General features: G+C 35.7%; 1 protein-coding gene across 2 annotated transcripts; it reads left to right on the top strand.

Annotated features, from left to right (window-relative positions):
- Nucleotides 1-1,944: 1,944 nt before the first annotated feature.
- LOC127832389 (uncharacterized) lies at nucleotides 1,945-10,773 on the top strand. Of its 2 annotated transcripts, none has more exons than XM_052357855.1 (3): nucleotides 1,945-2,197; nucleotides 4,167-4,376; nucleotides 8,426-10,773. In XM_052357855.1, exons 2-3 carry the CDS (start codon nucleotides 4,295-4,297, stop codon nucleotides 9,586-9,588), a joined length of 1,245 nt encoding a protein of 414 aa, XP_052213815.1. In that variant the 5' UTR covers nucleotides 1,945-2,197; nucleotides 4,167-4,294; the 3' UTR covers nucleotides 9,589-10,773. The 2 variants fall into 2 exon arrangements, with proteins under 2 accessions (XP_052213815.1, XP_052213814.1); XM_052357854.1 differs by having other exon boundaries at nucleotides 4,217-4,376.
- Nucleotides 10,774-12,021: the final 1,248 nt, after the last annotated feature.

The following is a 12,021-nucleotide window of genomic DNA, read 5'->3' on the forward strand; positions in this document are numbered from 1 at the left end:
TTCGTAATAAAAATTTGCTTCAAACGAGGGTGGTGGCGTCATTGATAACGTAAATTACTTGGAATTATTACCGGTATATTAAATTCGGATACAGAAAAAAGACATTAAGTGGTGCTCAACATGTCAACAACAAAGTAATAATCTTGACTCGATTGATATTTCTTTGCTCTTCTTTGACGAGCGATCAGTCTTGTTAATTGTTTTAAAATAGAAGACCAAAGTCTTAATTGATGACTTTACGCATGTAAAATAAAAGTGTCCATTATGTCTACGCGAATAGCCCCCACTGATCGCAAGTTAAATTTTGGCGAGTAAAACGTCACAACCGATCAGAAACAAAGGAACGGGTTCGTTACTTGATTACTTAACACATGATTGTTTCTCGTCATCGGTATGGCATGTTTGTTTGTTTTTTTAGGCGACAGCGTTTATGACATTATGTAGGAACGTGTTCGTTACTTGATTACTTGACACATTATTGTTTCTCGTCATCGGTATGGCATGTTTGTTTGTTTTTTTAGGCGACAGCGTTTATGACATTATGTAGCGCGCTTAAGATGAAATTTATTCAGATTTAGTTAATGACAAATACATTGTTAAAAAAAGTTGCAGGTTTATCTAGACTATTTGACCGGTTAATTGATCGTTTCTGTAACCTCTTTATACCGATATCAAACAAAATTTATATTGACATATTCTATTATTACCGACCTAGTATGCATATATTTATACTTTTGTGAACAAATACTAAAACCTAAGTCCTAAATAAACTCGCGACATATTGTAAAAATGCTTTTAAAACTAAAGTATTGAATGCAAACATGAAGTAATATAATTGTTAACACCTTATTTTGTACTATTTTGGTCACTTTCGCATTACTATATATTGTTAGTTTTGTATATATAACGATGAACTTAAATTGTTCAAGTTATATCAATAAACTTTGTGTTCTGTTCTGGTCTAAACCGGTTCACCTGATGCATTCATATAAAAAGCAACCCTCTTTACCAGTTTATAATAGCTTTTGACAGACAAAATGTAACTGGTTCGGAAGCAATACGTGTACTTTCTGGCATAACATTAATATATCTGATGCACTTTCAAGTTCAATATAAAAATAGCAAACAATCATGATTTCTGATGCATTACAAGAAAGTATGTAAAACATGGTTTGAGCTCAAAAGAGGGCCATTTATTTAAAATTAAATTGTTACAACATAATTAGCGCTATAAGGATTTCGGCTGAGTAATCACTTTGTCAAATGCTCGTTATGAACCCACAAAGTATATTTGTAGATATATGATAATAAGTATTAACATATGTTAAGTCTAAGCAGTAAATACTTAGTTTATTTTTTGTTAGAACAAAATCAACTTTGCAAATTCATATTTTGTATTTAAATTTATATTTGTGTTTAAATAAAAACTGAATATGAACAAAGTAAAACTATATTAACAAAACGGACATGAACATTTAAAACAAATGCAGTATTTCTGTAGAAAAGATATGATTTGATCAGTCACTTTGCTTCGATTCGTTCACCAATTCCAATCAATTCCAATTATAGGTTTTTGATCCTAAAGGTAATTTTTATATGTGAGCATAAGTATACTTTGTCAAAACGAACATTAAACAGCGCAATTCATCCATAACCGTTTATTTAATATAAACTACTGTGTAAATTTTAATCCCGCCAAAAATTTTGATAATAACAGGTATTAATGTGCATCCATGGGTATTTTTTGTAGAGCCAAGTGGACGACCGCTTAATTATTCCGGCGCGTTTTATATTCCCATCATCGGTCAGATTGACACAAAAGAGCGTCACGACCGTGGTTCAGTATAAAGAAATACTCTTTATATTTAAGCCGTATCGGATTTGTTAGCTTGGGGCGGACAAAAAGGAAAATTCGCACTTGTTTTGTTTGTGTGAAAAGCCGAAAGGCACAACAACAAAAGGCTTTTTAGCACGATACCTTGGATAAAGCGGATAATTAAAAAAAGACGATTACACAATCATCACAATTGGAAGTTCGGGTGTTGGCAGTGATAAATATTGACATGTAAAATATCTGCACATCGAGGACATTGTGCAGTCTATTGTGTAGGAATGCGTATACAGTTGCTATGAAAAGCTCGCCATCAGAAAGCTAGTGAATAGGAAATCAAAGATATAATAGGATATTCCAAATAAGGTAAAACATACTTCATTTTTTAAGTGTTGTTATATTATCCGGTCAAGTTTTTGGGCTAGTACATATATAAACTTACTATTGCCCCAGACATAATCATACAATTTGTATTTTGTATTCTAAAGTATTCTGACTTTACTTACAGGTGAAAGTGCCTCTATAACCCGTTTATGTAAAATATAATGTAAAATTTCCTTGCAAGGACGAGCTATCTATTAATAAGGACGTTGTATCTCCCGAAGGCGAGTAAATTGACTCCTAATTAGGACCTAATATGTCACATAATGAGATAATAATAATTATCTGGACTCAAGTTAAACATGTGTTGGTATTAGTTTAGAAACACAATGTATGATATATTTAGACATGCACAAGGTGCATCTACAATACATAGCACGGATAATGGACAATACTATTCTAGTATGCATGTTATGTTAGACATGTACAACTAGAGCTCACTATTTGACCTGTGTTTAATATGCACTATTAACCTTTTTATAATCGGTCCATGAGTAAATCTGTGAAACTAGGAGTTGCACGAAATTCTCAAATGATTCAGGATTTCCGTGAAATGACTGTTTCTCTAAGGAACGTCACGAAATGCCAGATTTCTTCATGAATTCACGAAATGCCTGATTTCTTCAGGAATTTCGTGAAAAGGATGAAAAATGCCTTCAGTCATTTCATGAAATTCCTGAAACGACTTCAGCCTTATGCCAATTGTTAATTGCTTGATAAATGCGACTAAAAATAAAATTCAAACATTAATTTATTCAGTGTAAAAGTGTACACCTTTGAAAATATGCATCATCATATCTAACAAGATATTTCAAACGCTTTTGATACTTCACATTTTAAGACAAAAGATGACACTTCTCATGTAAATCAATCTCATATCTGTTCTCAATGAATACCATTGGGCATATTTGATAATCATCTCATTTTACTTCTCAATGTCGAAATGGACACATGTCAGTAAAACAAAAATAGAAAACGTGTAAATTAATTACATTTTTTTATTATCTAGGAATTATTAAAACTTGCAAGTAAACTCTTGCGATATACCACACGTCAATTACTTGGTACATTTGTTTATTTGTACATGTCAGACTGTTATGTCATCTGCTATTACAAAGTCTCTGGACAGGGCCTTGAAACACTCGCATCTTTTAGTCTGGCACTGTCTCTTTACAAGGTTACAGTCGCAATGAAAGAATCATTGATAACACGAATCTGTCTTCATCACAACTTGATGAAGTGTTGCAGTATTTTCTGTGTCTATATCCAAATCGGTAAGAATTCTTAAATTAACGTTACCAAAAATTTATTCCCAGATAAAGATCCCCCTTCATTCATAAAATGGACATTTTAAGGACTAAGAACTCCTGTACATGGATGGATGAAGTGTACCCATGACAATTGACTTATGGTAAAATCGGTCCATATTTACGGAGGTAATAAATTCGCGCAGTGTGCTGTCATTAAAGTTGATATCACTTAGATTTTTCTCGGTTGATAATTTGAAGTAATTTTCATTAACATAAGAACTCATATAACAACATACTGAGCCTGAAAGATTACCTCCATACACTAACGGTAGTTATGAAATCGTATTGAAGGCAGTTGTCTAAGTGAACGAAAGTAAGTCTACAAATTATAATAACTTTCTAAATTGGTTAAACAAAATGTCTTCCTTATTCACACGTAATACATTTTAATACCACAGGCAATCAATTTGTATTGTTATCAAGTCACATATACAGACTAAACAATTTGAGCCGCGTCATGAAAAAATGGGTCTTATGTCATATGCGGCCTGGTCAGGAGCTATCCTGTCCGCCATCGAGACCACGAAATCCTGCGTGACTTCACAGCGGACAGCATAGTTCCTGACCAGACTGCGCGATTGCGCACTGTGCCTGTTGTGTTATATTTTTAAAAAAAGTATTAAAAGATTAACGATTGCTTGTAGGGCGGCGTTAAACACGAAGTATTTGATCAGCATTTGAACCATTCTTGCAGTAAACCTTCCCCACTGTCGTTTGCTGGAGTCACGTGACACGGTGCGAGCACGCGACACGCGGTCAACATCCGGGGGCCATGTTTTGTTTCGGGGGATGTCTGGACGAAGCCGAACCAAGTCCGTATCGCCGTCAGAAGAAGGAGAAGCTCATCTCTAATGGTAAATATGAGCTATATAACACATGAGTAAAGAAAGTACAAAGCAACAACGAGAGACATCTCAAAAGCGATACAAGTTTCTAATAAGCGGTAATAAAGACTCAGGATGTCGCCGCAGTTGAAAAACACGCAACCTCCTCTCAGAGATATGATTGTTAACCTCCTCTCAGAGATATGATTTGTAACCTCCTCTCAGAGATATGATTGGTAACCTCCTCTCAGAGATATGATTGGCAACCTCCTCTCAGAGATATGATTGTTAACCTCCTCTCAGAGATATGATTGGTAACCTCCTCTCAGAGATATGATTGGTAACCTCCTTTCAGAGATACGATTGGTAACGTCCTCTCAGAGATATGATTGGTAACCTCCTCTCAGAGATACGATTGGTAACCTCCTCTCAGAGATATGATTGGTAACCTCCTCTCAGAGATATGATTGGTAACCTCCTCTCAGAGATATGATTGGTAACCTCCTCTCAGAGATATGATTGGTAACCTCCTCTCAGAGATATGATTGGTAACCTCCTCTCAGAGATATGATTGGTAACCTCCTCTCAGAGATATGATTGGTAACCTCCTCTCAGAGATATGATTGGTAACCTCCTCTCAGAGATATGATTGGTAACCTCCTTTCAATGATTGGTTCTGAGTAATGCTTTATCATATCCGACGTCAAAATACACGACGTGATGAACAGTTATATATAGGAACAAACAAACAAATTAGAACACGTTTAAGCTTGTGAATGAAGAGCCTACCGGTTTGCCATGAATAGAGTTTCGAGGACTTCGCTAAAACGGACCTGTAGAAATAAGTTATTAGTGAAACATTCCTGTAGCGAAAACTTGCGATTATTAATATGTACCGGTGTGTTGATCTAGTCACATTCAACTGTTTCTAGCAACACTCGTCGAGTCGTTTCAACGCCATAGAATCGGGTTTTGAAAGCATAAACATATACGCGAGAGGTGTTTATGTCGTGAATTGACATGTCATATTTATGTTAATCGGGTTTTGAAAGCATAAACGCGTACGCGAGAGGTGTAAATGCCGTGAATTGACATGTCATATTTATGTTATATCACGATGTCTTATTACATATGTTTTGCCGAACATAGTAGTATCGTATAATCCGGACTTGGCACAGTGTGAAAATCTATCTGAGGCTTTAAAGAGGCATATCGGTACTAATACGGTATTATGTTTCAAAATCCACACAGGTATTAAAAAACGATTGTCATTAAAATATTTGTGTTACATAATTTATACAATTATCAAAAAGTATACATATGTGACACTCGTACTCTTCGCGAGCGTGGGGAAATTGTTCGGAGTGAAATATTCATGCAGTACTGATTTACGCACACGCAGCGTTGGTAATAAAGTGCTTTTTGTAAGTGTTCGAATCATAACAGAAGCTGTGTATCGAATATTTTAAGTTGTTCTTTTACCAACAACTAATGTTGCTATTTTTTTGCTTTAGCTTGAACGTACTATATTTCAATGAATCACATACAAATCAATGATTTAATCTGAACTGTTTTTATCTTCTTAACATTTCTTTATAAGACATGCTAGTTTAACGGTCATACCGCGTTGGTGCGGAAAAGGAAGATCAGTTTGATGGGTGTAGAGAGTCCTTTTTTGACATTTTGCCGACGAAATAAATTTTATGAAGAACTTATTTTAAACAACTAAAATGTCTACATTGCTTTATTTGATTGCATATCTAAATCTTTATATTTTTTAAACCATGTGATCAATATATTATTGTTGTTAGAAAATGTATTGGTGAAAAGTTGAAATATGCATAGTTTAATGTGTGTCTATATGTAGGAGAAATACATTTGAGATACCCCTTCAACGACTTGAATCTAATACGTATTTTTCAGTCAAATTCTGTGGACAGTGGATGGTTGAAGACAGACGTTTGTTTTCTTATAAAAAAATGTATGTTCATCCTAATAATTTTCTATAAATAATAAGTTACGTGTTTATAAAAAAACAATTGGAATAAAATAATGGAGCACATTGTGCACTTACAAAGGACTTAACATGTCCAATGTTAACCGGATATAGCAGTATGTCATAACGATCCTTCTTGTCAATATCTGCGCGTGGATTGAAATAGAACAATCTTCGGTAGAAGAAATAAATAGGTCAGTTCTCAATTACTTGAAGTAACAATATTTCCCTATCAGATTAAATATCGTATGGTACTTTGTAATGTTCTGGCTGATTGCAATGGATGACTGCTGTTCAATTGAATACATTGTGACGAAATAATTGTATACAATCATGACATGCTGTACTCCACTCTATGTAAACACAATTACAATTTCAATTACAAACCATGGAGAGACATAATTAAATGGGAGGGCCATAAAGATACGTTCATTGAATTTGCATCATCGCATAATCAAATACACTACATAAGGTATTCCATAGGCATTACTGTAATTCAACAACGCTGTACAGCATCACATTTACATAATGAATTGGTCTTATTGTTGCTACTGTATTTGTTACGTTTGACTTGTGGCATACAAAACGCAATTGCGTTGGCGGGAAAATAAATTGGTCGCGACAGCTGTCATTTCGACTTCATTTTTATGCTCCCCCAAAATTTATTTTAGGGGGACCATATAGTCGCCGCTTCGTCTGTCCGTCCGTGTGTCCGTCCGTGTGTCCGTCCGTCCGTCCGTGCACAATTTTTGTCCGGGCTATTTCTCAGCAACTAATGACCGGAATTCAATGAAACTTTATGGGAAGCTTCACTACCAAGAGGAGATGTGCATCTTATCAGCCGGTTCTGGTCGGATGATTTTTCACAGAGTTATGGCCCTTTGAAATTTTCCATTAACTGTGCATATAGTGCAATTCTTGTCCGGGCTATTTCTCAGCAATGTATGACCGGAATTCAATTAAACTTAAAGGGAAGCTTCACTACCAAGAGGAGATGTGCATATTATCAGCGGGTTCTGGTTGGATGATTTTTCACAGAGTTATGGCCCTTAGAAATTTTCCATTAACTGTACATATAGTGTAATTCTTGTCCGGGCTATGCTATTTCTCAGCAACTAATGACCGGAATTCAATGAAACTTTATGGGAAGCATCACTACCAAGAGGAGATGTGCATATTATCAGCGGGTTCTGGTCGGATGATTTTTCACAGAGTTATGGCCCTTTGAAATTTTCTATAAACAAATTCTTGTTCCTCCAACTACTGTGCCCTCAAGACGTTTCCTTTTATCTGAATATATAGTGCAATATTGTGACAAAAAAAACTTTGGGGAGCATCACCCGTCTCCGACGGTTTCTTGTTAAGATTTAAAAACGAAGTTTGAATGAAAACTGATTGGTGTACTAGTTAAAAAAAAACGCAGAATTCAATTGTTTATGCTAGAATGCCATTCTACTTAAAAAGTTTTTATAAATAAAGGAACACTATTTGATTCTCATACTACCTTAAACCTTGCGGTATGTTAATCGTACAGGTATACCGTGATTTGCAAATCCACATCAAATGTCGTCGTCAGCTCGACTTTTTAAGTATAATTATGAACATAACAAAGCCTCGCTATGAGAAATCCGGATTTAATGCATGTGCTAATCAGGAGCGATACCTTCCTATTTTAGAAAATGCATTTCAATTAAGGAAGTACCTTCTATTCGAATAATTCAGTCTAGACGGGAAGTATCGTCTCTGATAAGCCAGTGCGGACTGCACAGGATAACATGGGGCGACATATAACGCACATGCATTAAGCCCCGTTTGCCCATAGCGAAATAAGCATTTCAAAAACAACACCAAAGGACAATACAATACATTGCGAGACATGATCTATTATTTACAACGCATTAAATTAAAAAATGTCGTAGTTAAAGCAAATATTATTTAGCGCAATTGCTTAAAACAAGAAGGCAGTCATTAGTAATTGAGGAATCAATTGCGAAATACATGTCGGAAAATTATTTAAAACTCCGTTTTGAAATTCTTCATTAACCATGCTCTTTCACAATGACCGTGAATGTTTCTGTTGCAGGGAAGAAGCTTAAACAAAAAGAGCAGCTGTTATTTCCACGGCATACCAATGACGTTTTTAGACCACAGGGGACAAAAGACTCAACACGGATAATGAACATGCTGCACGTGAACCGGAAACTGCTGGAACACCATGTCAAACACGTGACCAACGTCCAGACGGATGTGCACGTTAAACTGTCTTACCAGCACCAAAAGCCGGGCAGTGCAGCTCGACACAGCCACCTAGAAAGCCGATATACAGTGGTCCGCGTCCCTAGTCATCAGGCTCGCCAACCTCACGGCGCTCAAAACAATGCAGCGGCCAAACTGAACGGCCTACTGAAATCCAGAGACAAACGAGAGTCGGAGCGATCGACCCAACAGGCAGAGGTCAGTGACAACGAGTTGCCGCGCACAAGCACGCCGGCGTGGCCTCTGGTCATTCGCGAAAGTCTCGATTTATCAAAAGTGGAGGACAACGAATCGGACACGATTTCAGAAGAACAAAGAAACGCAATAAATGAGCTTGATGACACTTTAGAGAAATATAAAACCGAACATTTGCTTAAAACCGCAGCTGACGACAACTTGTATCAGATCGTCGCCGATGTATTACCCTTTGGCGTTTTTGAGGCATTTAATGAGGAGGAAGTGTTCAACGTTGAAGATCAGCCGCCCTCGCGCTCCTCCACCATGAGCGGAAACTCCGGTAATTCTCGAACTGGAATCATTTCTAACCGACAATCGCTAGGCAACGACAAACGCAAGTCAAACAGTGTGTCCTTCAAACTGCCGGCTGGTCACGTCGACAAGCCATACGCTCCGTTAAATGCCAGTCAGAAAGCGAAAACAACAGTCGGGGAAGTGGCATCGCAAACGGCGTCACAAAAGACCACGATAGTTGTGTCCGCGGGGGACATGAAAATGACACATACTGGAAACACATTTTTCATGAAGAGCCGACGCCTGTCGGCAGGGCCTTTCAAGGGGTCGTTCAAGGACTTGTTTTACGGCAAATACGCCAAAGACGATCTGGGTGAATATAAAGAACACGCGAAGTATCTTGCCCCAGAAATATTGGACAAAGTGGAGTCATTTGAGTCATTAACATTGCCAGAGAAAGAGTATGGCAAGAAAAAAACTGGTTTCAAGAGTTTGTTTCGTCGTCATACCTTCAGATGAAATCCTACATCGTTCTTGAATCTCTTAGGTAAAATATCTTGTATATACATTTGTACATATACCATTCGATAGCTCATGGTAAATATAATGTAATTTTAATTTTAAAATCCAGAAGATGGAAACGATTTGCGTTTAACTACAACAGATTTCTGGATGTTTTATTTTTTAACCAATTACATATAATTAGGTTTTATAGCAAACCCGATTTTATCGACAAGTGAATATCGCAACATGTTAATATTGTTTTACCAAATCATTATTTTACAGTCAACTCAATTGAACGTTTTATGTACATTTTTTTTCTCATCTGCTTGTTTTTAAATTTGTATTTCACTTATGGATTGCAATAATAACGCTTACATGTTTGTTTTAATTAACGTCCGCTAGTCTATTACATTTTTAGGTCTAATTAATATTATATATTGCAATTAAAGGGATCTTTTCACGCTTTGGTAAATTGACAAAATTGAAAAAAGTTGTTTCAGATTTGTAAGTTTTCGTTTTAGTTATGATATTTGTGAGGAAACAGTAATACTGAACATTAACCATGCTCTAATATAGCCATTATATGCATCTTTTGACGATTTTAAAACCTAAAAATTATAAAGCGTTGCAACGCGAAACGATTGAATAATTTGGAGAGTTCTGTTTTTGTCGTTAAATTTTGTGCAACTACGAAGATTGCTTATATAAGGTATAAAATACGTCAGGAATGTGTACTCGGCGGAATAGCTCAGTAGGCTAAAGCGTTTTTACTTCAGGACTCTGGCAGGACTCCAGGGGACACTGGTTCGAAACCTGCTCCGGGCAATGTTCTTTTCCTTTTTTTTAATTTTTTTTCTTGATTTTTTACTGGAGCTTTTACGATCCAATGTTTACATTTATCAATATAAAGCATTTAATGAATAAGTTAAAAAATTGCCAAAATCTGTGAAAAGGCCCCTTTAATGAGTAACTTCGACCGTTGTGAATTCAAAAACTTACCACGTGATCATGTAATCAACTTCCGGGCTAGATATGCATATATGTTTATGTGACAACGTGTTGGATTAAATATATTTTACATTCTTAAATGCAAGTGCATTGTCAATTATCGTTATCGAATTTTGTTATTGTGCATTCATAGTTTTACAATTCAATTTTACAATATTTGTCAATATTTCTAATAAAAGTTCTTAAATTTAATTGACCAGCTTTATATTTTCAATAATTTCTCTAGTTGGCTTTCACCTTGTTTTACTCGATAACGACTGCTGCTAATCAAACATTCGTTTTTTGCATGAATTACCATTATTAATACATCTGCTTACTGGACCATATACAGTCCCCACTGTGCATATGTAATATGCCACAAGGCTTTAAATGTAGTCCTTCAACTTTGTCGACTCATCTGTTTCATAAAAACGAATTAAACATATGCCATATAGAAAAGTAACACACGCATTTATTTCAAACTGTTTGTTCAGACTGTCCTCTAATTGACCAGGTTTATACCTACTTATACTTGTCCTGGCGTCTTTATGCTGTCAATCGTTTATTTGTAAAGGACTTGAATCCTATAACTATCTTTTCTATTGTCATTTGCGAACGGGAGCATCTCAACCGAGCGCTAAGTCTGTTGGCTGTTAAAATATTCATTTTCCTAAATTTAACAGCTGCTTTCCAACATCTAGTCTGCAGCAAGAGGCTTATTTGCGATCTGAAAAAAAAACAATGTCCTCGGGGTTTGTTTAATGCACTGTGAGGACTTAATCTGTACTAGTAATTAAAAAAACTTCAGGCCACTGGCCAAAGACAGCCAGTGACCATTAATACCAAGATTCAATATACTAGTATTTATTTTGTTTCTTTAACACATGCATGTTTCTCGTAAATTATTAATATAAATATAATACTTAAAGTCGTATGACAACATATGAACATAATCTACATAATTTATAATACTTAAAAACTACAAAAGCTGATGAAATTTATTATGAAGAAAATCTAGAAGGTAATACAAACGTAGCTCATAGTAAGTAAAGTACATTCCCAGCAGAGATATGTGTATTACCACGAAATCCTACATATAGTTAGTTCTGGAATCCAGATGTAATAATGACATATTTTTGTTTGGAGGAATTTCGACTAACCGCTAAAACCTGTGACTGCTTATTTAAGTTGATCGCTAGGTCAGGGGCCGTTAAATAGGATCAAGACATAGCAGTTCGTTATATCGGTACTTCACTTCTCGAAATGATACAATACCTCTTACGGAAAAATATTTAAGAAACATAGCAATTCAAGTACACTATCAACAATTTACTTATGAAATTTAAAGCAATCTATACATAAACTAAATTAGTAGTAAATGCTTGCTAAAATGCAGATACAATCACGAAAATCATTTACATGTATACGACAAAGCAAGAAATAACTATTCAATTGCATGCA

This window comes from Dreissena polymorpha, chromosome 5 (assembly GCF_020536995.1).
Source record: "Dreissena polymorpha isolate Duluth1 chromosome 5, UMN_Dpol_1.0, whole genome shotgun sequence".
Classification (NCBI taxonomy): Eukaryota; Metazoa; Mollusca; class Bivalvia; order Myida; family Dreissenidae; genus Dreissena; species Dreissena polymorpha.

What these genes read in the sequence shown, in the direction of transcription:
- LOC127832389 (XM_052357855.1), top strand. Translation starts at nt 4,295, where the DNA reads ATGTTTTGTTTCGGGGGATGTCTGGACGAAGCCGAACCAAGTCCGTAT. An exon ending in GGAGAAGCTCATCTCTAATG is followed by an intron (nt 4,377 to 8,425) that starts GTAAATATGAGC and finishes TTTCTGTTGCAG; the next exon opens with GGAAGAAGCTTAAACAAAAA.